The sequence below is a fragment of the Trichosurus vulpecula genome, chromosome 4 (assembly GCF_011100635.1).
Source record: "Trichosurus vulpecula isolate mTriVul1 chromosome 4, mTriVul1.pri, whole genome shotgun sequence".
Classification (NCBI taxonomy): Eukaryota; Metazoa; Chordata; class Mammalia; order Diprotodontia; family Phalangeridae; genus Trichosurus; species Trichosurus vulpecula.
The window spans coordinates 119,544,248-119,571,719 of NC_050576.1; the positions used below are offsets into that span (position 1 = coordinate 119,544,248).

Sequence of the window (27,472 nt, forward strand, 5' to 3'; positions counted from 1 at the left end):
CTACAATTTTTCCTTCTTTTGAGACCAATTGCCTGGTTATTTAATGCAATGTGACTAAAGTATAAGTATTCTCTAAAGTGAGAAAGTTCATGGTCTCTTTTATCTCAAGTTTCCCATAATTAAGACAAACCCTTGAGAGGATTAGAGTAAAGAGTTCCAGGAGTGGTTGAATGACTTTTTCAAGAGAATATAAAAATACAGTGGTTTCTCTTGATCATGAGTTCAATTGTTTTTTCTACTATTCCTTTTATTTAAATCCAACAAATCTAAACTGCCATACATTTTCTACTATATTATATTAATGAAGTCTCAGATCATACTGTCACTCACACCAGTTAGATATAATTGGCACACAGCACTGTGAAACCCCATTATAAAATGCTTCTGTGTCATGGATTATGTTACATCGAGGGTTAAAGCCTGTCCCCTACGTATAAAATGATGTGGAACGCAGCTCTCTCAATATAGATTCTAGTCTTCCCATTAGCTGTGGATCACAGCAGATGGCACCCAAAAGGAAATGATTGGAAGTGGGAATTGGTCCATCACAATGCCTACTTAACCAAGGAGTCTAGGATTGGTCACTTCTCTCACTTTCCTTGAAACATTATTACGAGGAACTTATAATGTTAATCATCTTGTCTGAGTTCCAGTATAATTAAAAGACAGGAGGATCATGATCACATCTGCAGCCAAAGAGGGCACTCTTGCCCTTTCTTTTCTCCTATTGGCCTTAATTACTTAGTTAATCCTTTTACCTTCCACCCTACCCCATCCCACCACATAGCATTAGCAGGCCTATTTGTGAACTAGTAGTAACACAAAATGTAACAATGCCATAACTGTCATCCAAATTGTTCTGTACAGGATGGTGGAAGTGTTCGGTAATAAATGATATAAAAAGGTCTTTTATTGACAAGCTGCCATGTGCTGTTTGCATTAGAGAATATGAGAAGATGATGGCTGCTACCCCGTAGGTCCCCATGGTATTCAACTCAGTGAGATAGCAGAAAACGCTTCAGTTTACTTAAAGCATTGATAACACCTCTAAATAATTAACTGAGGACTTCCTGTCTTCAATTACTTAATGCTTTTTTTTAACATCTTGAGAGGATTATAAGCAATTTATGGATTTCACATGATGAGCACATTTGCCACTATTCCCACAAAGCATTTACAGGATCATGTTTCCCAAGCTTGGAGGTAATTAGAAATGAGCATCGAGACAATGGTGCTGAGGCAAGGTGCTCTCTTTCCCTGTTGCCCTTTGTAAGGGCCTAGATTCCAAGTCTCTAGAAAGAATAATGCCACAGCTTCATTAGTGTTCAACTGTTGCATGGGGAATGCTAGTATTTTTGGAAATGATGAGAAAATCAAAACGTGTATCCTAAGGGGCTGAATCGATACTTCTCTCAAACACTGGAGATTGAATGTGAAATAAATTAGATTATGTTAGCCTGTTCCATATTCTCAATAGAACAATCATTTACATCAGAAAAAATTTCCATGGTGGGCCCACAGTGTGATCAAAGAGAGTCTTAGCTAGTAAAAGATGGAAGTGAATTCTTCCTAGTAGACAGTCCAGGTCTAAAGCCTCCCTAAACACGATTGACATTTTTAGTCTCTGTCCACCAGTGACATATCAATCACAGTTTGGGGCAAGGCTTTAAAACATGAATAGCATTATATCTGTCCACAATGGTTTATGTTTGGCTCTTCCTGAAGATACAGGAACACTTACTGACCTCCTGCAGTCTCTTTCCATACTGTGATTCAATAAGAACTGGAATTATGTGAAAATTATAAAAAAAATTATGCCAATAGAAAGGGCTTCTGTGAGGAGTTAAGTACATGTGAATTCCTCTTTTATAAGTAAAAAAAATATTTTTAGGGAAATTACTAGTCAATTAAAAATAATTCTTATACCTAAAAAATTATTAACAAGCCTTACTAGATCATATGGGTTGGGAAGTAGGAGATTGAATACCATGGAGACCTATAGAACGAGCTTGATTAAACACCTATGTGGCAAGCATCATGCTAACCACTTTGTAAATATTATCTCATTTGATGCTCACAACAGACTCGTAAGGTAGATGCTAGAATTGTCTCCATTTTATAGTTCAGGAAACTGAGGCAGACAGAGGTTAAATGGCTTGCCTAGGGTCACACAGATAGGAAGTGTCTGACACAGGATTAAATTAAGTTCTTCCTGAGTCCAGGACCAGTGCTCTGTCTACTCTACCACCTACATTTACTGCTGATTTAAAATAGTACCATTTAAATTTAGCCTAGTCATACAGTCTCTAAAAGCATGATTTAGTAGGACAAGAAGAAATTCAAAATTTTTATAGAAAATCATTGATTTAGGAAACAGAAAATTTGTTCAAAGCAGCATAGTAGCAAAGTAGAGAGAGTGCTAGACCTGGAGTCAGAGGAAACTAAGTTGAGATCTGGCCTGAGACCCTTTCTAACTGCGTGAGCCTGGGAAAGTTATTTAACCTCAGTTTCTTCATCTGTGAAATGGAAATAGTAACTGCAAGTATCTCCCAGAACTGTTGTAAAGATTAAATGAGATTATATTGGAAAGCCCTTAGCACAGTGCCTGGCACATGGTAAGTGCCGTATCAGTGTTTATTATTATTATCATTTCTTTTACTAATGAAATTCTTAGTAGTCTAAAATTTTAATGTGTCATAACTTTGAATTCATTACTTTGTACCTACGATCCTACCCAATATATTCATCCTTTATTCCTTCCTTCCTTTTTCTGGATGTCTTTACTTATTATGGGAGCCAGCTCAGTACAGGAATCAGGGTAACTACCATTAGGGATCCTGACATTAGAGGAAAATTCAGTTGAGCTGAGGTAGGGTAGGGTCAGTATGCACTAGTTAGGTACAGTCATGCTGGGAGAAGGGGTGACCTAAAGGGTTGGGAGAAGATGGGTCCCGCAGGGACAAGACTCTTGAGGTATGGTGAGTTGGGATAAGTAACGGAATATGGTAGCACGATGGCAGAAGATCATTGGGCCAAGGAAGTATGCCTCACTGGATATTGACTACTTTTGATGCCCTGGGGTAAAGTCTGAGTTTTCTCACCTTGATTATGGGCAGCTTACTAGACTAGGATGGAACTGTTAGATTATCACTGTTACTAACTCATAGTGTGACCTTAGATGAGGGCAATGATAGAGTGGACTTGGGATTTCACTGTTATAGGGAGCTCCTGGCAAGGGTCGTTCTCTTCTAATGCAACTTCTCTGCAACTTAAAAAGTCAGAGAGTGGCCTAGAGTATTGAAAGGTTGTGACTCACCCAAGGTCACATAGCCAGTATATGTGAGAAACAGAACTTGAATCTCCATCTTCCTGGTTCTGAGGCTAGCTTTCCCCTATGCTATCTCTCCCTGTAACTGGCTATCACTAAACCTATCTAGCCTACAGAAGTAAAAAGATCGTTGTGAGAAAGAAATAAGAGTATGTTTGGTAAAGCAGTTTGCAAAAATAAAATATGTGAAACAAATAAAGATGCCATCTAATTAACATTCTATTAAGTATATGCATACAGTGAACTTTACCTTGGTTTAGATGATAGGATGTAAGGAATGAAAGCCCTGAGATATGTATCATCTGTTGTTATTAGGTGTTTTCCATGTCTACTATCAGTGATTCAGCTCATGGTGCTGAAATAGCTTAGTCTGTTGTTGTACTGAAGAGATATTTATTTGACACCTTTAATACTGTCTTCTTTGCAGATGTTAGAGAAGAACATTGGCTTATGAGTCACTAAAGCTATCTGGTGGATCAATATCATAGTACTTTTCAAACCTTAAAGGGCTCTATTAGTGTTAGCTATTAAGATAATGATTATTACCCAATGCTGCCTATTTTATCATTTATATAAATGAATAGTCATTTAAAATGTATGTTACTATTTATAATGAATAATAAGAATTAGTAAATTATCAAATGAATCTGTGATCACAATGGTTTGGAAATTTTATCTGTGGTAAGCTAATCTTTGTTCTTTATCATTAGAGGTATCACGACTGTAATGGTCCCTGCAAGTACTTGGGTGTCCATGGAAAGGAACATGTCTCCCAGGTAGTGGCAGAGTAGTGATTGGGAAACAGAAGTTTGAAAAACTTTTAAAGTTTGTTGAAGGATTTGAAATTTAAACTTTCAGCACTTCTTGAGGTAGTTTAATTTCTTCCAACAATAGACTCTCGGAATGCCAAGTTCATATAACTCTTAATTATCCATGTGAATGTTACCTATTTTGTAGATAATGTGTATTTATTATTTAGTGTCATATATTACAAATATCCAGGTTGTGTCACTTCTCCCTAAGTGACTGGGAGGTCAGGGATTATGTCCCCTAACCTCAGAGCATAGTGTTTTCACAATGCTAAATAAATAAATGTTTGTTCAAATGAATGAAATATGTGTAGCTAAAATTTTAATTCTTCCCCAGATTCTATTGAAACCCATGCAATGTTGGTCCTTTTATGTCTCTAGGCCTCAGTTTCTTCATTTGTAAAATGAAAAGGCTAGACTATATGATCTTGAAAGTGCACTTCAGTTCTAAATCTGATGAGCTGATTTCTAGGCACTGACTCTCCGGCTATATCCTTTCTTTCTCCCCATCTCTATAGAGAATAGAAAACTAATTTTATTCTTAATGCAAGGACAATATAATTAAGAAGAAAAGTCTGATACAAAAAAACACATGATATATTCCTTAGCTAAAATCAAATTATTTTTTATACCATTATTTTGGCTTACTCTTGCCAGTGTGTGACTAGATAAGACCTTTTCAAATGTCAAGACAACCCATCGTTTGGATGTGATCTGACATCTCAAAAGAACACCCTTGGGACATTTTTCCCCTTAAATCAAGTAACAAAATGTTTCCCCCTGCCCCATAGGTTCTGTCTTCTTTACCTGTGACTGTATGCTGCATCTTCCCATTGGTGTCACTGTGGATAAGACCTTTCCCAGACTGATTGATCTGGTACTCTTTGATGATACCATTTGGTTTCTCAGGGACTCTCCAACTCAGATGCAGCACCTCTGCACTCAGGGCTGTTATTGCTGGAGGCAGTACACTCTCTGGGACTCCTTGGATGGTAGCTGCAACTACCTGAAGACATTGGAATTAAACAGCAATTTATTGTAATAGTACACTAGGTTTCCCGATCAATGAGAATGTCACTTTTGTTTTAAAATGTTGTTGTCTGGCCTGGCATATCATTAACAAGGGCTTGGTGAATCAGTCCTTCAATTCCCACCCCCCCCCCCCCACTCCCACTCTTTCTATTTAAACAATGAAATCTGACCTTGAATATATTATATAAGTCTAGGACTACCATTTATCACAACAGGTTCACAACAATTTTGATGGCAGTCGGTTCAAACAAGCAAAATCTGGCTGGCAAAATATCTTCCTAGAGAACTCTTGATAACTCTCTTCCATATGGTTCATCAGTGTCTTTGCATTTTAACAGCCTGATTTCGTACTTTTTAAGCACTAGTAAATATGGAGCGAAACACACATCAGAACTTGCTTCCACACAGTATGGCTGAAAGCATCACCCTATAGCCTTTTCTTTACTTCTCTTCTAAAATGAGTTTGCAGAAGCTTGGATCTATGCAACAGCCAACTGAGAAGTTAAAAGAAGTAATCACCCAGTTGTTTATTCTACGTAGTGTTAAAAAAAAGGTCGACGAAAACTGGCTGAATTTTTCACTGAATTAACTTCGATTTCTCTTTTTAACCAATTGTTTTGGTGTCATGGAGACACAAGCTGTGTCTGCACACACGGCATCAGGGCTGTTCCTGAATCATTCCAACTATAACTTTTGGTCGAACTGATCAGTCACCATCTGTCTACATGGTGGCACAACCCAGGATGCTTCTGAGTCATTGTTAAACACACAGCTGCAAACACAGACGGCAACTGATTGGTTTGACTGAATGTTTTATTTGGTCTCCTCTCCCATCTTGTGTGAAGAGGCTGTCACAGTCCTCTTTTCAGGTGAAAAGGCTATTACTGTTGGGCATCAAGCACAGAGTATGTCAACTTCACAGCTGCCTCTTCCTCCCAGGTGATCCCTGTTGGGATACAGCAGCAATATGCTTAGCTCTGACAAGTAGATGGAGCCTGGGATATTTTCCTTTTTGATGAATTTTTAAAGAGTACCAGGTAGTATGAATGTTACTACTTCGGGCCCTCCCAAGTCCCTTTACCTAATTTAATTGGTTTGTCTGTGCCAGATTATGCCTCCTGATCTCCCATTGAAATTGTGTGATAAGGTCTTTGCCTCCATCACCCAGGAGGCTTGATATTAAATCATTATTTGACCTGGGGGTCAAAATTGTCAAGCTTCTGTCTATAATTCCCTCCATTGGCTCCTTCATTTGTAGAGTGGAGAGAGGGAAGGTAAAGGAATGTCCTGGGGTCATCTTTAGGCCTTAGGATTCTCTGCAAATTTTATCATCTTCTTCTAAATACCTAAACTATAGTTATTGTCATGTTAGAAATTAAGTCCCTTTAAGTTGTTATTGACTCTTTATATGTGTAGTGCCAAGGAACTATGAAATAGAAAGAGAAGACAGATCCTCTACCGGTGCCTTTATAATGTCAGCATAAAGCATGGGATAAATCCTTGTACATTAATGCCCTGAGAATAACACATTTATATCACGCTTTCCAGTTAAAATGGCTTCCCTCACAATAACGCTATAAGGTAGATGGCGGATGTATTATTATCCCCATTTTAAAGATGAAAAAACATACATCAGAGGTGAAATCTGGCAACAATACACTATTTGTTAATCAATTTGGATAAAAACATTTCCTTATGTATATTACTGGGGTGGGGGGGTGTATCTGTCATTTCATTGTTGTAGGCAATTCCCAGTGAAGACTTCTTCCTAACAATTTAAGTCAGCCACTGTTTTGCAGCTCATAATCTTAGTAGGTTGTTTAGGGGTACTGAGGAATCAAATGACCTCCCTGAGCTCTCGCAGTTAGTATATGAGAAACTGAGTAAAGGAATCTGAAGTCTGCTGTCTGGGTAGGAGAGTAGATGGTAGATAGAAGTAGACGAGTAGATAGAGGGCAGAGTTTGAAATTAGGGAGACCTGAGTTCAAATCCCACCTCGGATTCTTACAAGCTCTGTGATCCTGGGCAGGTCACAACATCTTTCAGCCTCAGTTAATAGTAGCATCTACTTCAAGAGGTTGTTGAAAGCATCCAGTGAGATAACACAATTACAGTACTTTTCAAACCTTAAAGGGCTCTATTAATGTTAACAATTAAGGTAATGATTATTACCCAATGCTGCCTATTTCATCATTTAAACATGAATAGTCATTTAAAATATATATTGATATTTATTATGAATAATAACAATTAATAAACTATCAAGTGAATCTGTGATCACGATGATTTAGAAATTCCTTCAATTGATGCAGACCACAACGTATCCATGCTTGCCCATCCTATGTGACTATTGTCAATATCTTCCCATAAGTTTGACATGGTGGTGGGGGTGGTGAGGAAAGATATGTAACCTCCTGGAGGCCTTTCACTCTTTGTATGGACATTATGAGGCTCCCAGTGTGAAAATGTGGCTGTCCATCAGTCATCTCTCTCTCTAATCATGTATGTAGCTCATTCTTTCTACCATACAATTCCTCCATAACATTTTTCATACTTGTTCTTCAAGAACATGGCTACTCATGAAATAAAATTAATGAATAAAGCTACAATTTGTTAACATAAATAATTTACAATAGAAGGGTAGCACATGCAGTGAATAAGTGTTTAGTCTCAGAATCAATCAGATCTTGGCTAAAGTCGTGCCTCTGACATATATCAGCTGTGCATGACCCCAAAAGAGGCACTTAACTCCATAATTCCCTGAGAAACCCTCTAAGACCAAAATAAGGAATAACTGAGGATGTGTATTGGTATGAGGAGTTTCTACTGTGAAAGTTCAGTGTACTAACAAAATTTTAGGTCTAAATCTAAAATATTTGGTTTTCTTTTTACAATATTTTCCACTAAAAATATTTCATCACACTCTGGAGTCAGTGGTCCACTTTACCTTGTAACTGTCAGTACAACCTGCCACTGTGCAGGCCCTCAGCTGATAAGAATATTCCTGATATGGTTGAATCCCATTGGTATCCACAAATTTGAGATTATGATATTAGGGATAGAAGTTCTGACAGTTCTTACTAAGGTAAGAATGGCCTCAAGTATAAGCCTAGGAGAGGTTCTGTGTTTGTCATTTGAAAACTGGCCTAGCTAAGTACTAAATGATCTCTAAACTCCATTCTAGCACTAAACTCTTTGAATCACTGCTCTTATAAAGATTACCAAAAGGATGGCCACCGGATGATAAAGTTTTTATGTTGTAGCAACTCCTCATGAAACCTTTGGCCACATTATAAATGGATTTTTATCAGTTGAGTGAATACTCTTGGTGATGTTTTTTTTTTAACTTGAAGAAGTTAAGACCATTAACAACCAATAGAAAGTTTCTCCCTGATGTAATCAAAAGAAATGAAAGATTTTGAGAAGGGGCACCTTCCATTGAATCAATATTCTAGATCTAGTGAGGAGGACTCTAGAGAGTACATAATCTACCTCTCCCACATCCTCATTTTGTAGATGAGGAAACTGAAGTCCAAGAAAGTCAAATGATTTACCCAAGGTCCCATAGCTAGTTAGTGGCAGAGACAGGCTTTGAAGAGAAAATAGGTAAGCTATCTGAAGGATTTTGTGTTTGGAAAAAAAAATACTTACAGATCTTTATAGTTTTAGGAATCTTGGGACTGGGGAAGGACATTCAGCATGTCAGTTTTGATGGTTTTGCAGAAGACTCCCTGGATAAACAGGGAAACCAATCAGGTATGAGAGTCAACTTAGGTCCAAGTGGGAAATGGTATGGAAGGTCTAGGCAATTATTGTTTCTTAAGGTTGAGATTTGTGAGCAGTGCTGAGAGAGTTTTGCATGTAACTTTGTTATTGGCTTACAGTATAGTTGGATGGTTCATTCATAAACCATTTACCATATTGGTCTTAATATAGGCTGCCCTTGAATATAGGCCATAGTCCTTAAAGTTATGCTTTTTCACCAAGAAAAAAATACATATACATATAATTTTTAGTGTACATCTATACATGTATGTATATACATACACACATTTATGCATGTATATACATATATGTGTGCAGATATGTATACACATATACACATTCGGTATATATCAATAAGGGGCTAAACTTAGGTTTTCATATAAATGAGTCTTGGGTGAAAAGTATAGTCTATATAAAAACCAATAGGGTAATCATATACAGCAGTAGTCTCCTTCCCACTAGCTTTTGTCAGTCATATCTATCCAAACCTAGGTTAAGATAATGCAAAAACTCTTACCTTGTCATCAGTTAGGGGAAGATAACTTTCTTTTCCTGTTGTCAAGATAATCTTAATAATTCTAGATATTCAGATATTTTTCATATTACATATCCTACCATGGCTCTGGAGTCAGTGGTCCACTTTACCTTGTAACTGTCAGTACAACCTGCCACGGTGCAGGCCCTCAGCTGATATGAATATTCCTGATATGGTCGAATCCCATTGGTATCCACAAAGCTCATATCTGTCCCCCGAAAACGTTCAATTCCATTTCGAAGAACAATGTAATGAATGATGAGACCTAAACGAAAGAGGAAAAATTGTCCTTTCTTGAAATGTCATTTACTTTTAAAGGAATTGAGTCACTTTGCAAATTCACTTCATTACTGAGAAAAACATTATTTTACCAATATTATGCTTATATTATTATCACTTTCACAATTATTAGCTATTCTATTATTCTACTAATGTCCTACCCTGATGTCTACCTTGATGTGAATGGGATCCTGAATTTCTGAAGACCAAATCATCAGAGCATGAGTACTGGCAGATTACACTACAAAGGCTTTGTGCATAAGCCTAGATATGGACTATATACCTTTTTGTCCCAGAATTTCATTAGATAAAAGGATTATCATTAATAGATTTTTAAAATCAGAGCCAATCATTACCATTATCTGTTAAGGAATAGGTATAGAAGTGCTGGAGTCTTTGCCATCATAGAGGAAACCCATACTGACTTGTGATTGAATGTGAAGAAAAAAAATATTTATAGCAGTTCTTTTTAATGGGAAAAGAACTTAAAAATTAGGGGTGCCCATCAATTGGGAGAAAGATTAAACAATTATGGTATATGACTGTAATAGAGTTCTACTGGGCCATAAGAAATCATTCAAATGACAATTTTAGAGAAACTTGGGAAAAGTTATATGAACCAGGAGAATAACTGATACAATAATAAGTATTATAAAAACAAATTACTTTGAAAGATTTATGACCTGTAATCAGTGTGATGACCATGATTCTAGAGGACCTTTGATAAAGAACACTACAACCTGCTGATAGAGTGGCAGGAAGGTGAGAAAATATGTTGCTTATTGAAATTTTTTAAAAAAGGAAATAATCATTATGTGACTGCGTATAATCAATTCTGGATTATATACATTTAGTGATGGTGGTGGTAGTGGTATGTGGTCAATGGCACAGACAACCTAAAATCATAACCACTTGACTCTAAAATAAATTATATAAGCTCTATATTTTCTTCCCTCCCCAACCCCCTTGAAAATTTTGTTTAACTTAGATAACTGTGAAAATACGTTTATTTCACTGAACATACTATACTTTGATTAAAAAAAAAGAAAACAACACCCAGGAAGATGCTGGTACCCAAGAGAATCTGGTATATGACTAAACATTTGCAATGGATATTCTACGATGTAGGCAATGGAAAGGCAGATAACTAAGGATTTACTAATTCGATTCAATTCAATATCTCAAACATTAAGAGCCCAACAATAATAGCAAGTGATAGATACTGTATTAGGTGCTGGGGATATAAATAAATAAAATTCTTCCATTCAAGGATAATAGACCTATTGGAAAGAACACCGCATATATAGAAAATTAAATACAAAATATATGCAAAATAATTTCTGGGAGGAGACTTTAGCAATTTCTGAGGGACTCACAATAGGCTTCCTTTAGGAGGCAATGCTCAAGATGAAGATGAACTTGGGAGGAAGCCACGTATCTGGAAACAGAGATGAGAAGAGAGTACATCCCAGGCACAAGGTATGGCTTGTGCAAAGACAAGATAATGATTGAATGAATGATTATGAAGCACTCCACTAAGCATGGAGGATACAAATTTTTAAAAGGCAAGAAAATTCCTGCTCTCAAAGAGCTCTCATTTTAAGAAAAACAATGCACAAAGAAAAAATCAGTGGCAAGGTAGATGGAAAATCCCAAGAATCCTTAGGTTGCATCAGTAGACCCAACTACAGTACGTGGATCTGGAGGGCATAGAGGCAGGGCAAATGGTAAGGTCTGGAAAATCTCCGAAAGCAGCGGTAGGCCACAAGGCCTAGTGGTCCTCTACCTCAATGGAAGAATACAATTAGGGACTCCCATCTTCTCCAATTCAGTAGAACAAGTTGACCTGTTCTGATGGGTCTGAGGCCAAGGGTATGGTGGAGTCAGCTTGAACAGACTCACAATTGTTACATTTTCAGCATATTTATTCCTCACAAAATGCTACAAATCATGGCTTGTTTTATTATTTAATTGTTTAGACTTAAGAAAGTGATAGAAAAATGTTAATAATGCAGATTAAATTTAAAAGTATGATGTGGATATATTTTTCACCCTAGAGAGCCAGCTAAATATTTATCAGCACACCTTTCCCAGGACAATTTGAAGGGAAGAGAATGAGGAGGGTATCCCTAACAGTGAGAAGTTTTCCTGTAATTTGACTATTCTGGTTAGGTACTTGTGACCTAAGCTAAAGGAGAAGGTGAGGAGGTGATTGGAGATCACAAAGTGAGGAAAGGTCATCCCTATGAAGGCAGGCATTCCTGGATGGTATGTTGTGCCCAGGGAATAGCAAGCAAGCTAGTTTTTCTGGACCTTAGAGTACGTAAAGGAAAGTAGCAGGATAGGCTGGAGTTAGACTGTGAAGGGATTCAAGACAAACAGGGTTTTTAAAATATTATTCTGGATTTTTTTTCAGTTGGTAAGGATCATGGTCAGACCAGTGTTTTAGGAATATCAATTTGGCAGAATGGTGTAGAATGACTAGATCGGCAGATACCATTATCTGACAGTGAACTTAGCCATGGATATTAAACACCTTCCCACCTTCTTCCCTCCCCTAATTCCAGTTCTGAAGGGTGGAGCACTAAATTCCCAGAGCTTTCCTTTACAGAAGGAAGGATTTGAACTTTCCAGCTTGCTTTCCTTTTTCCATGTAAATTCTTTGTTTCAACTCCATGGAACAAGATGACCCTACAACAGCACATAGTAGGGGCTTACGAAGTGTTTATTGGATTGAATTAAAGCGATTCCCTTGTTGATTAGATTTAAGTAGCAAGAATGTCAAATTCTTTATGGACATTAAGATAATTTCATTTAAAAGGGAAAATGGTACCATTTGGTTGAATAGGTTTCTTCCAGTTTAAAACAATTGCATCTTCCTGATTGTCCATTTTGGTCCACGTGGGAGGACTCACTCCTTGTGGCACATCCTGCTTTGTATTGACCCTGGAAGCATCACTGAAACCTTGTCCATGGCTATTCCACGCAGCAATTCTGTACTCATACATCTTGTAGGGTTGAAGGTTAACATCTGGAAAGACAGAAATTGGACATATTATTCAGTTTTCTCTTACCATGAAGTGAAAGCTAAATGCAGAGATAATATTTTCCAAAATATATTTACCTTAATATATTTTGTCCAAATTAAACTGGAATATGATATTTGCTTTTTTATCATATAAAAAAGAAAAGAAACATATTCTCAATTCAATTCAGTTCAGTGATATAGTAGAATGCATGCTGGATTTGAATTCAGAGGCCCTCTGTGTAAATCCTACCTTGTCTATTTACTACTGGTATGACCAGTGGCATTCTACATGACTATTTATGCAAAGGTATAGTGGCTAAAAAGAAAGATGGCATGTCATGTACAAGGGACAGATAGTAAATTAGTTTGAGTAGCAAGTAAGAAAGCAAATGTTGATTAAGTGTATATTATATGCTGGGCACTTTATAAATATTATCTCATTTGATCCTCACAACAACTCTGAGTAGTAGGTACAATTATTATCCCTATGTTACAGTCAAAGAAACTGAGGCTGACAGAGGTTAAGCCCAGGGTCACAGAGTGAACATCTCAGGCAAGATTTGAACTCAGGTCTTCCTGACTCCAAGCCTGTAACTCTATCCATTGTACCACCTAGAGGTACAATCTAGTTCCAGGTGCCTCTGGAACAGCAATGGTAAGAAGAGAAGCAATGTGAAATAAGACTAGGAAGGTAGGTGAGGGGAAACACTGTGGAGGCCTTCTAATGCCCAACATGGGAATGTATCTTTTATCCTAGAAACAATAGTTGTCACTGAAGACTTTTGAGTAGTGAGATACTACATTCAAAGCTGTATTTTGGGAATGTCAAATTGGCATCTGCATGGAGGAGATATTCAAGGGGAAGACGCTGGAGGCACATTTAGGGGAGACAATTAGGAGACCACTGCAATAATTTGGATAAGAGGTAAGAAGGGTTTGGATTAAGGTAGAGGCTTCATGAGTGAAGAGAAGGCAATGGGTATTAGAGACATTACGGAAGTAGAATCAAGAAGATTCAGATATGGCTGAATATGGGCATTGAGGGGGATTGAAGAGGCAATCTATCAATCATTAATAAACAGACATATATTAAATGCTCATTTTGCTATGTACTAGTCACTGTGCTAGACACAAAGGCCACAAATTCATTGAACGACACATTTCCTGTATTCAAAGACCTTATATCATATATGAGGAGACATGCACTTATAAGAAAAAATGATATAATAATAAAATAATTTATAATTTATATTAATAATTTACAATAATAACAAAAATAAATATAAATATAATATTTAAATATATAATATTATATAATAAATAATAAATAAATAATAAAATTATAAATAAACAATAAAAACAATGCAATTTTGAGAACAGGTACTAGATTCTGGGCAATCAGGAGAGACTTCATGTAGGAGATAGCACAAACTTAACTTTTAAGAAAACTAGGGTTTCTAAGAAGAGACAATGTGGAGGGAGAACATTGTAGGCACAGGGGATGGCCTATTTAAAACAAAAATATGTCATGTATGGGAAATAGCAGGTAGGTGAGAGCTAGGTTGTGAAGGGCTCTTAATTTGACCCTAGAGGTAATAGTTATTGGTGCTTATAGATTAGGGAAATGATGTAATCAGATGTGTGCTTTACAAATATTACTTTAACAACTATTTGAAAGAGGAATTAGAAAAGAGAGAAGATTGAGGCAGGGAGTCCAATCATAAGACTATTTCAATAGCCCAAAAGGGCCTGCACTAGGGTGATAGCAACGTAAATGGAGAGAAGGGACCATACATAAGAGATATTCTGGAGGGTACAACTGACAAACTTGTCAACTATTTCCATATGAATCTGGGCAACCGGAAAGATAGTGAGAGAATAGGGAAGTCTGGAAGAAGGTTTTAGAAGGAAAATAATGAGTTCATTTTGTGTATACTGAGTTTAAGATGAATATGGGATATCCAGTTTGAAATGTTGTCCCAATGATGAGTTCAAAGCCATAATAAAAGGAATTAAGAAGTGAAAAGAAAAAAGAATTTATCGAACACCCCCTAGGTGCCAAGCAAAGTGTTAAGTCCTGGGGAGATTTTTACATATATGTTTGTGTATATATGTATACATATATAAACAGTCATACTCTAATATCTATCATATATCATATCTATCAATATATCATTATATATCTATCTACATATATCAATATATCTATATCTATCTACCTACCTATCTACCTAGTAGACAGTTCCTATGAAGTGGACATCTTGTACTGGATTTCCATAGACCTCAGCATGCCTCAAAATGAACTCTTTATCTTTCCTTCCCCAAACTCTCCCTTTTTTCCTGACTTCCCTCTTAATGTTGAGAGCATCATCATCCTTCAAGTCACCCAGGCTTGAAGCCTGTGTCATCCCTGACTCTTTAATCTCTCTCATTTCCTGTATCCAACCTGTTGCCAAATCCTGCAATTTTTCCTGTTTCCTTGCTGCTAATTGGAACTGGGGATGGGTTAGCAACCTTAGTTCTATCACTGGTGTCAAAAGTTTCTGAATAAACCCTATACATTTTCCAGAATGGAGGGCAGCTATTTTCAGTGAGTTAAAGATGGCTCAGTGGATAACTGATTGCTCCAATGAATACAACAAAGGATAGCTGAGGAAAATCCTGGAGGAAAAAGTCTAGGAACAATTTTAATTGAGTCATGAGCCCTGGGAAGTCTATAGCCTGACCCCCACAAACAATTATTGGGGCTCTTATAGTCTAGGATCAGGAGCTTTGCCTCTACTCACTCTCTGAAACAGGAATTCGCTCCCCTCGGAGTAATAGCAGCACCTTCAAGGCAGCCCAATTGTTAGGCATTCTGGGTAATCTATTGTGGTAACTTCAAGGTCTATGGCTATCCCTATTGGGATATTTGTTGTAAGGTAGGTGTTTTAATTTAAATTTTAAAGACTTAGAGAATACTATTGTTTTTCAACCCAGCAGGGCTAACGTGTTTTAGTAATTAAGATAACACTGTGGAAAGAGGGGAAAAGACCATCCATATTTGGTGGGAGAAGCAACAGGCTCCTAGTTGGGAACTGTGTAGGTATAAACCAAAGGTCAGCCTAGGACAGACACATGTGCCCTCAGATGGTAGAAGTCCAAAAGGATGAAGTAAATAGGAAACCAAATTACTGCAATGGGGATTCAGGCCAGGATATAAGTACTGAATCAGGAGGAGATATAAGGAGTACTCTGGAAGAATGTAACCATTAGTCTAAATCAAGTCTTTTTCCTCCCACTGGTTTTTTGTGGCACCTGAATTTTCCCAAGACCCACCCTATGCTGACATGCCTGTGTGGTCTTGGATCATCTTCCATGTCTTGATTCAGTCACATTAGCAGAAGCACAAACTCTTGAGATAACTGATTCTTTATTGTATATGTTCACTCAGTGGATACTATTTAGTTGCATATACATCACACGTGCAGACCTGTACTGGTATGGAAACTGTAAGCATCTCCAAGGCAAATTCTAAATTTGTCTACATGGCTCTGTATAGAGTCTGGCTTACCAGCACACAGTGATAGATGCTTATTAATCATAGCTTATGGGCATTTTTTCCAATCCAAATGCTGTGTTTTTCTGTCAATAAAATAGTTGAGATTCATTTGCATTTATTACATCAGGAATGATCTTTATTAGGGTAAAATGGAGATTTTAAAATATTTATTATCATTAGTTAAGTAAATGAAAGTATCTATTTACTTGTGGAGTATGCTATGATGGCTTAAAAGATCCTGCTCTGAATTTCAGAGAGATTCTCTTTTGAAATTCTACTTTTCAATTAATGAAGTATAAGTTGGTCCTTTCCATAATTTTGCTTGAAGGCCTAGAATTTAGTCACCGATAGGCCCTTTCTCTATCTATCAGTCTATTCATTTTTCATAATTAGGAGGGGCAGGGGGGAAAGTAGTGCCTCTTAATGCAGATCTCATTGTATATAGTTCCTTATTAGGAACCTCTTCTAGTCTTGACATTACTGAAGTCTTGCCATATACATCCATCATCTTTCTCATAATAAGGCAAGTAGATGAGTCAGGGTGGAATAGAATGAGTTCCTTCCCAAACTTCAGCTTGTTAGAATATGTCATTCTAATTGATCTTATTTTGGTTTTGATGTCTGATAATTCACAGACATTTGACTTTGAAAAAGATTTCAAATGATTTCATAAATAAATAGACAAAAAACATAGGTAAGAAAAATTTAAAATCCGGAAGGATTGTCTTTGTTCTCATATCAGAGCATGCTCCCTTTAGAACAACTTAACAGAAGTTGTTCTTTATACATTAAGAGACATAATTATTGTTTTTTTAAAAAATGGCATGACTACCTAAGAACAACCTTATCTATATGATTCACTAGTTATCCTTTAGCTAGAACCACTGCCTGAAATGCCTCCACAGTCTTCTTCCATTCAAACTTTCCATTCTCATTTCACATTACTGTATGAAATGGTAGCTTCTCCTAGCTTTGCTGACTCTTCAGACTTCAACATGCTGCTGCTGCTGGATTATCCTGGAACCTCTCTCACCTGAGAGCCTCCTCATCCTGGAGCTTCCATCCACAACATCAGACCTTTCTTCCAATGCTGAGTTTCTTCCAGGACCTCCTTCCAGGAAACTGGTCTAGGGCTGCCTTCCCTTCATTCTCCCAGCTATGCTTCTGACTTTCGGTAGTTCAATGCCATGCTCCTGCGCAGGTCCATTCATTCCCCATGCCCCTTTTCAGCTCCCTTTGGTGTGCCATCTTCCCCCACCAGAATGTAAGCTCGTTGAGCGTGGGGACTATCTTTCTTTTTGGCTTGTCTTTGTATCCCAAGCATTTAGCATTGTGTCTGACACATAGTAAGCACTGAATAAATTCTTGCTACTTATTCATCCATACACCCGCCTACCTACCTACTTACTGTCCTCCTTTTGCTCTAAGATAAAAATCAGATTGGTCCTTTTTCTGTCACTATGCCTTTTCTCTATGCCTCAGCCTGATATATCTTTCCTACCAACTGAATTCCCACTCATACCTTAAAGCTCCATTCAAATATTCCTTCTTTCAAGGTTGCCTTGATCATCCTGGTCAGTACTGACCTTTCCTCCCTCTGACTTTATAAGGTTCTCTGTAAGGCATGTGTCATGTTTTACTTTATATTATGTTTACATGAGTCAAATCCCCTGTCCTCTTCCAGGGATGAAAGAGATCCTCTCTTATCTAAGCTTTGTTGCCCCCTCATCCCTGGCCCCAACCCCCAGCCTCTAGCCTACTCATCTGCACACAGTAGGGGTATTATAGCATAAAAAAGAAGTCTGAGAGACCGACCGTGGGTAAGTCACTTAACCATCTTAGCTTTCTCACCCACAAAATAGAGATAATTTATATTTATACAACCAATCTCCTCGGACTGTTCTGGGGAAAGGACTTTGTAAGTATAATAATGCCATATGAATGTTGCTATTTTTAAAATAATTGTTTGTTGAGATGCATTTATTGAATTTACTTGACCTGCCAGAAACCATAAAAGAATAGTCTTCATTTAAGAAAACTGGAGGGTAAAAACATGTTTTAATCTAACATTTTATTTCGTCTCCCATTATTCAGGTGGATTACCCCTTTGTTATTACCTATGAATGAGTAGGTGCTTGTGTTCCCAATGTAGACAGCTTCTTCAGCTGATGGACACAAGTCTTCATGTGACAGTTTCTTGGCAGCCTGATGAGGATTTCTTATCAAAGCACAAACGTGGCTGGTAAGGTTGAAGTCACACCTGCCACAATAGGCTGCATCTTTCATGGAAGCAGGGCAGAGGGAAGCAGGTCGGCATTCTTTCGTTTCCTAAAGCAAACAAAGGGGTGATGAGAAAGGAGGGAGGGTGCAGCGATTATTGCACTTCATTTGAATGTACATAACTATTAGTTCCAAATGAAATAGTATGCATCATAATTTTGAATGATCACCTCTAAATTAATTTTTTAAATTGAGAAAGGTCATATCATTTTACCAATCTAGTTTTGAAGGAAAAAAATAATATCCTTTAGAAAATTCTACTTTCCAATGATGATGAGGTGGCTGGAACCAAAAGTTATTTACCATATGAACTGAAAAAAATCTTTATTATTTGTTTTTACATCAACTACATATTCCAAATGATGAATTACTGTTCTGTCATTTTTCCATCATGTCCAACTCTTTGTGACTTCATTTGGGGTTTTCCTGGAAATTACTGGAGTGGCTTGCCATTTCCTTCTCCAGCTCATTTTACAGATCAGGAAACAGAGGCACACAGGGTTAAATGACTTTCCCAGGGTCACAGAACTAATAAGTGTCTTAGGCTGGATTTGAACTCAGTAAGGTGAGTCTTACTGACTTCAGGCCTGGCACTCTATCTACTGTGCCCATATACCAGCTGCCCATAAATGAATTAGCAAATTATTAAACTTATGGCCCTATAATGAGGAAAAAAGGGGGGAGGGGGAAAGTTTGGCAAAACTAACATTCATATTAAAAATGGCAGCAATTATTATTGAAAATTAAATGAAATATCCCAAATCTGGAATCCCCTGCCATGCAAAGAAGAAGTTATAGGGTCCTTTTCCTATCTTCTCTTTGTGTTCAAGCTTGGTCATTGCAGTTTTACAACATTGTTTTGATTCTTTTCCAATTATATTGTTGTAGTGATTGCATTGACCATTTCTTGGTTCTCTTTATTTCAGTTAATATCAGTTCACAAAAGGTTTTCTAGAAAATATTCATCACGGATGAATTCATCTTCATTTCATATAGCACAGTAATATTCCTTTACACTTATGCTCTACAACTTGTTTATCATTCCCCAAATGGTAGGTATATACAATTTGTTTGCAACCCTTTGTTACTATATGTGGTGTTGCTAAAAATACTTTGGAATCTATAGGACCTTTCTCCTTTGGTTATATGCCTAGTGATGGAGTCCCTGAGCCAAAAAGAATAGATATTTTGGTCACTTCAAATAAATCCAAATTTATTTCCAGAGTAGTTGGACTAATTCATAGTTACACCAATAATTCATTAGTGTGCCTGTCTTTCCACAGTCCTTCAAACACCAACTCTTTTCAGTTGTCTTGTCTTGGCCAATTTTCTGAATGAAACCATAGAGATGTTTTGATTCATATTTCCTTTAATATCAGTGATTTGGAGCAGAATGCTCCAAAGAATCTGGCTGTTAATAGTGTGCAGTTTTTAGAATATTCATTCATATTCTTCACCACTTATCTATTGGGGATTAGTTTTTAAGTTTTATATATTTCTATAGTTGACAATATATTTTGGATATCAGACCCCTTATAAATAATGGAGATATTTGAAACAAAAATTTTCTTTCTTAGGACACTACTTCCCTTCTTATGCTATCTGCATTAATTTTGTTTATGCAAAATCTCATCAATTTTACATAATAAGAATTATCTGTTTTATCCTTTGTAATTATTTGGTCAAAAAAACATCCCATTTTCAGCAATTATCCCCAAATTTATCCATATTAATGAATTTTATGAATATGTACATGCATGTGCATATACATATGCATGCATGTGTGTATGGATGTACATGGGTGTGTGTTAATGGGCCTCCCTATCACAAAAAGCGATCCCAGCAGGATCATTGCCTGCTCCCACTACTGAACAGCATGGAAGCTTTAACCCATTCCATTTCCAACCTTAGGCAACCTAGTGGCCCCTGGGGCCTGAGGAAATAAAGCAGTGTAGACATAGAGACAGCATATTGGTTTTTAGTCCTACTGCAGCTACTGTTCTTTAAAAGCTTGATATAATTATCTTTTAAATTCATCTTTGTTTTATTGCTTGACTGACTAGATAGCCCAATTTCCTTTTCTGAGGTCAGATTATTTAACATCTCTACTGGGTGTTTTGTTAATTGGATACTTTACTTTTTTGTAGATAACCTATTTGTTTTTAAATCTCGGGATTATTGAGTTTTTTTTTTCCGAGGGGGAAATAACTGTGCTGATAATTCTTTTATTTTATGTAAAGTTCTGATAATTCTTTTATTTTATGTCTATTGATTTCAATTTCATCTTGTTCATCTTTTAAATTTGATTTTTCTTTCACTTTTAATCACAATGGCTAAAGGTTTGTCCATTTTGTTAGTCTTTTCAAAGAACCAGCTTTAAATTTTGTTTCTGAGCTCTAATTCATCTATTTATGCTCTAATTTTCAAGATTTCCTCTTCTATCTCTCTTTGTTTTCTTAACTTATTGTTTTTCTAATTTTTACTTTGCATACTTAGCTCATCATTGAGTTTTTGTATTCTGTTAATGTTTGTTTTTATGGATATGAATTTTTCCATTGAGAACTTGTTTAGATGCGTACCAGAAACATTTAGTATTTTGCCTCACACTTATCAGTGTCCTTCACATAGTTATTAGTTGTTTCTACAATTTGTTCTTTGACTCACTCATTTAGGATTGTGTTTACTTAGGTCTCTGATGTTTTTATATGGTCCTTGTTTTAATTACAATTGTATTGCATTTTTTCTGTAAAAGGATGTTTAGTGTTTCTAATTTTTTTCATTTATTTGAGATTTCTCTGTTGCCTAATACACAGTTTATATTTGGGCCATGTGGTACTGAGAAATTTTTTTTTTTGCATTCAGAAGACATCATAAAGATTTTAGCTTTAAATTCTCCAGCAGCTCATTCTATTTTATATTTTTCTCCTTTTTTCTGTTAGGTATCTCTAGCTCTGGGAGACACTGAAATCTTCTACTATTATTGTTACTAGCTATGTTTGGTAAAAAAAAAAGTTAACTTTTACTTTATGAACTTATGTTATCTGATTCAGTATATATGCTTAATACTGATAGTGAGTTTATTGCTATGATAGGTTCCTTTAAGCATAATACAATTTTCTTGTTTTGCTCCATTAATATCAGGAACTTTATTTTTGCCCTATTTGATAGTATGCTTGCAACTCCTGCTTTTTTGGATTCACCTGATGCATAGTAATTTTGTTCTAGCCTCTCACTTTAATTATAACCATATGATCTTTAGGGAATTTAAATGTTTCATGAGCTAATACTCTAATAATAATTACTTACATTCATTTACCTGAAAAGTCTGGACTAAGTGATAGATTTTAATTCAGAGGCTCTTGGTTTGTACTTTATCTCTCTTTCACTAACTACCTGTGTGAACTTGGACAAGTCATCTAACCTTTCTGGGCCTCAGTTTCCACGTTTATAAAATTAGGAGGTTGTACCTGACGACCAATAGTATCTTTTCCAATTAATCAATCACTAAGCATTTATTAAGTAGAAGTAATGTGCTGGGCATTGGGAATATAAAGATAAAACTGAGAAAGTCACTGCCCTTAAGGAGCATGTTTTCTATTAGGGGAAATAATACGAACATACAACACACATGAACATGTATGTATATGTGCACATACATGTAATCAAAGAATGCTATTATGTAAGAATGGCTGCTAACTTGTATAAAGGCAACAACAACAGCAATTAAAATGCCCATTTAACGAAGTAATTAGTACCATATATGAATAGGTTTCTTCTATTTTAAAATTGGTTGGGTGAGGAACATGGACCTCTCGAATCAGGAAAGGCCTCATGATCAACTCTAAATCTAAGATCCTGTGATAAGGTAGATATAGGTGGGCCCTATCTTAAGAAATCTCAATATATTAAAATCTGGATTTATAGACTAGGAATGATTATTTACATCACAAATGGATTCACCCCAATTTTTTTTCTGTTAGAGGTTCATAGATATTGAATTGGAGGCACCCTACTAAAATCCCTTCCTTTTAAAGATGAATAAAATGAGGCCCAGGCTGCCATGATTAAATAATGAGTTCTTCTTGTATATTTAAGATATAATTTGATTTTTAAAAACTGATTTACATTCACTACTTGGGAAGATCTCTATTACACAAAGTATTGGTCACTTGCCCAGGTATTACAGGGCAAAAGGAGAGGGAATTGTTCCCAAAGAGGGGGCATATAACCCATCCCCCTCCCTCTTTCTCTTCCCCCCTCACACACAGTGTCCTTAGCTCTACTGGCAGGCTCATGGCTCAGATATTCAACAACCTGCATACTCTGAGCTTAGGCCCCAAAGACACTTGGAGCTTAAACTTCATACATAGAATCTTAGACAAAGAGCTGATACAGCACTAACAGGGATTGTCCTGTCAGTGGAGAAAGGAAGTGGGGTAGTCTGGACCAGTGGTGTCAAACTCAAATAGAAATGGATCCCTGTAGGTCATTGATTGATTTAGAAAGACTACAAATTAACATTATCTCTGATGTATTGATTTTTTATTTATTTTGTTAAACATTTCCCAATTGCATTTCAATCTGATTTGGCTGCCCTCACGAGTTTTCTGACCCAGAATTTGATGCCTCTGGTCTGGATCTTCAAAATAGGCATATTTTTTGAGTAGCCCAACAAGGAATAGAAAATGAAAGACCAAGATCTAACAACCTTAATTCTAATTGTGCCACAGCAAAAAAAAAAAAATGACTAGCAATGCTTAGTCTCTGGATCAGTCAAATCTCAGCAGACTTGATTCTGGGTACCAAGGCGTACAAGTCAAACTAGTTTTGACCAGCTCACAGGCATTTCTCAACAAAAGACAAAATAAAGCCATATCTTAAAAGAGAATGTGATATTGCTATAGTCTTTCTACAACAAGACCACCATGAGAGCTTAAGCACAGATTCTTAATCCATCTTATTGTGATATTTGAAGAAAGGAGAGGATAGCACTAATCTGAAACTAAAACCTGGAGCTTGGCTCATATAAGCATGACAAAGACATTAGTAGGAAATAAAATGTAACAATTAGATGTGGGTGATAATGTCTTATGTACCAGACCATGATTTTATAAGACTTTTTTTTGAAGTATCTGTCATTTTATGGGAAGTTTCTTGTACAAAGTCTCCCAATTAACTGTCAGTGAGTGAGAATCATTACACTTGCCAGTCTCTTGAAGACAAAAAAATATAGGATGGCAAGAAAAATGTTCTGCGTCAAATATTAGGGGAAAATGGCTTTGTATAGTTCCAGACTATGAAGCTGAGTTTACTATATTGCTTGTTTTTATTCAGTCCTATAATCAAGTCAGATCAACTACAACAATAGCTCACACTTACATAGCGTTTTGTAGTTTGCAAAGCACTTTACGTAGATTATCTCAATGCAGCCTCACAAGAGCTGTGTGAAGGTAGTATTCTTATTATCCCCATTTTACAGTAAAGGAAACTGACGGGACTTGCAGCTAATAAGTGTCGGAGGCAAGATTCAAACTCAGATTGTCCTTATTCCCACTCTCTCTAACAAGTCCCTACTTACTTACTCAGAATATATAAGATCATAACATTTAGGGTGGGAGGGATCTTGAGATCATTTAGTTCAAAGCTCATTTCAACATGAAGAAACTGAGGCACAGAGAGGTGAAATCATGTGTCCAAGGTGACGTAGGTGGCAGACTTGGGATTTAAGCTTAAGTTCAGATTCAAATTCAGTCTTCCCAATTCAGTGCTCTTTCTTGTGGTTTCAGTCTTCTTTATAATTAGTTGACTCTTTATTATATTGTAAACTCCTCGGTAGTTGTGACTTAGTTATCTTTGTACCTCCTCCTCCAACCCCACCCCTGACCAGCATTGAGCCAGGGGGCAGCTAGGTGGTGCATTAGAGCATTGGCCTTGGAATCAGGAAGATTCATCTTCCTGAATTCAAATCTGGCCTCAGATATGTACTAGCTGTGTGACCCTGGGCAAGTCACTTAACCCTGTTTGCCTCAGTTTTCTCATCTGGAAAAATGAGCTGGAGAAGGAAAGGGCAAATCACTCCAGTATCCTTGCCAAGTAAACTCTAAGTGGGGTTGTAAAGAGTCGCACATGATGGAAGGGATTGAACAATAACAGTGTCAAGCATAGGACTTCACAGGCATCTGTGCTTAATAAATGTTTGTTGAAGGGAAATGAATTTGTATTACCCCTTGCATACCTTCTGACATCTTTGCCTAGATATGCATTACTTGAGAGTACTCCCTGGTACACTAGTTGAATGAAAGAGTTAATTCGCATCTCAAAGGACATGATACTGACCCAACAAGTCTGTAGCTTACTCATCCAGCAAGATATCTCCTACTGTCTTTGACCAAGGCAGGCATTTTAGTAGCAGTGATCATAAATTATTGGGTAGCTTGACAGCTTTTTCATAACTGTGATCCCTTTCTTTAAACATTATGTTACTGGAGTGCTGGGTCAGTTTTAATGCTAACGAACATGACATGGGAGTATGTGGAGCATCACAGCACATAAAAATAAATGATTAGACCAATAGCCCCTTTCACTCTCTCCGTTGACAGAGACACTGGTCCATTCTGTTCTGTCTCAAGGAATATAATATAAATATAACTAAGTGAATTTATTGGATTGAAGGTCTCTATCAAGATGAAGAAGTGGAACAAATTGGAAGGGGTGGGGGTTAAGGAGGTGCTGGTGGAAGAAGGGCATCTTTCTACTGCAAACCAATGACATACCAGCTCCTATCCCCCTTCAGATACCCCATGGGGAATTAAATAGTAGTCACACAATGGCAGCAGGCTATTTATGCCGGCCCTTTCGGCATGCAGAGTTTTAGCTTCTGCGCTAATCTGAAGTGCTGGGAAAAGCTTTAGAGACACAGCTAATCATTATTAATTCCTTTAGAATTCATTGCAATAACATCAATCATGGCGAACTCATTTGGTATTAATATGGATGTAATGTGAAAATGAATAATGCACACAGGAGTTTTTATATTCCTATTTTAGAAAAATAGTTATGAACAATGTATTTCTCTTTCCATTGTCAAACCAGTGCCTCTGAGAGGTTTTCTATCAATTACCTTCATCATCATTCCAGCTGAAATCTTGTCAGAGCAAACATATTTCAAAGGATTATATCCAACTCCATTACAGCATTCCTGGGTCTCTGGAATAAGTTCAGTCTCACAGCATTTTATTGGCACTGGGTCATTCTTTTTAACATGTGCTTTAGACTCACCACTGGAAGCTGAGCAGCATATGGTATCTGACATATTCACATAATCCTGCCCACAACAGAACATCTCTGCAACAATAAAACATTATATATGAATATGAAATAAAAAAAGAAGAAAACTGAGACTGTAATAAAGTTTAGCATAAAAATGTCAAAGTCAGGCAGTTGCTGAAATGGTGCAATGCTATAAGTAGCATTCAGCTACAAATGTGCTTGAAAGGTGAATGAAGGACCCTTCTTATGAAATACATGGGGTAAAAATCAACTCAGGAATAGAGAGGTCTGGTGAAATCTTTCAGCTCATTCAAACTTCTCCATAAATAACTCTATAAATAAAAACTTTGAATCTCTATTAAGGAATCCACCTTTAATGGAATGTCACAATTCAAATTGGCTTATTCCAAAAGTCTCGCTAGATTACAAAGAAAAAGTCTAGAAATCAGTGGTATGAGTAGTGGAATGGAGAGATGGAAACAATCACCTGACCATAATAGATTTCCTCTTAGGCCAGGCAGAAGGACTACATGGAGTACCAGATTTAGATCAACTTAATGCTGGGGACAGGTGATGCAGAGGAAAATAGAAATAGCAAACCCTTGAGCTCAAGAAAACTACAGTCTAGCAAGAGAGATGGGGGTACATATATGTGAAAAATCTGTGTCCATGTGAGCTTTACTAGACTGATCATTTGACAGAATGAACCATATAATTCAGTTAAAGAAATGATTTGGCTATTTTTTTTTCCTGAATTGACTGAATTGTGAACTGGCCAAATCAACTGGTTGGTTTTGTGTCATTTAAGCATGATTAAATATTTAAGTAAATAAGAACAGACATGATAGAAACATATCAATAGAGGGCTAGATGAAGCAAGAAATTGAGAGGACTATGTTCCAGGACATGGGTAGGGGACTCTCTGACACTTAAAATCTGACATCATTTATAGTCCTACTATATTAGAATCTAGATCAGAATGATGTGACAACATTAAATTTGATAAATGAGGTATACTTTTTGTTGAAATTATCATAATTGTTAATAATTATTATTATATTACAAGCTGCAGAAGAAGCTTCCATCATGTTGGGTCAAAACTCTATGGAGGATATGGACAAGTAACGGATAAGAATCACACAGTATAAATAGGCAGAGAGGGGTTGATCCTTCACTGGGGAAGTCTATTTCCTATCATCAGAGGGAGGTTTTGGCTGGTCATAGTTCTTAAAGACCTTTCCACATATTCCTAAAGAAAAGTCTTTGTATCTTTTGTTTTTAAAGTTTGCTATTTCATCTCTTTTTATGCTTTCATTTCAGAACAAATGCAGCCACAGGTTTGACTCTGAGTTCTGGTTTCTGTCAAGTTCAACTAAAAGGTCTCTCAAAGGTTATATCACATACAACTTTAAACACACACATATTGACACACACACACACACACACACAACTTTATTAATCACTCATAGAATTAATGAGTTTAAAGTTAGACTGGCTGTTTTTCCTTAGGGTTTTAAGTGATAATTTTGGTTATTTTAGTAAAAAACAAACAAGAAAAATTCTTTAACAAACATATATAGTAGGATTATCTCTGCTGCCTGAGCAT

At 36.7% G+C, this 27,472-nt stretch overlaps 1 protein-coding gene across 1 annotated transcript in view; it reads right to left on the minus strand.

The window, feature by feature from the left end:
• The window catches only part of USH2A (usherin), a 991,863-nt gene that overhangs the window by 200,048 nt on the left and 764,343 nt on the right, over positions 1 to 27,472 (minus strand). Inside the window, exons 50-54 of the mRNA XM_036755334.1 lie at positions 25,718 to 25,941; positions 18,435 to 18,645; positions 12,582 to 12,779; positions 9,580 to 9,734; positions 4,945 to 5,143 (exon numbers count right to left, since the gene is read on the minus strand). Coding sequence (XP_036611229.1) covers positions 4,945 to 5,143; positions 9,580 to 9,734; positions 12,582 to 12,779; positions 18,435 to 18,645; positions 25,718 to 25,941 — 987 coding nt within the window. The remainder of the gene's footprint in view (positions 1 to 4,944; positions 5,144 to 9,579; positions 9,735 to 12,581; positions 12,780 to 18,434; positions 18,646 to 25,717; positions 25,942 to 27,472) is intronic.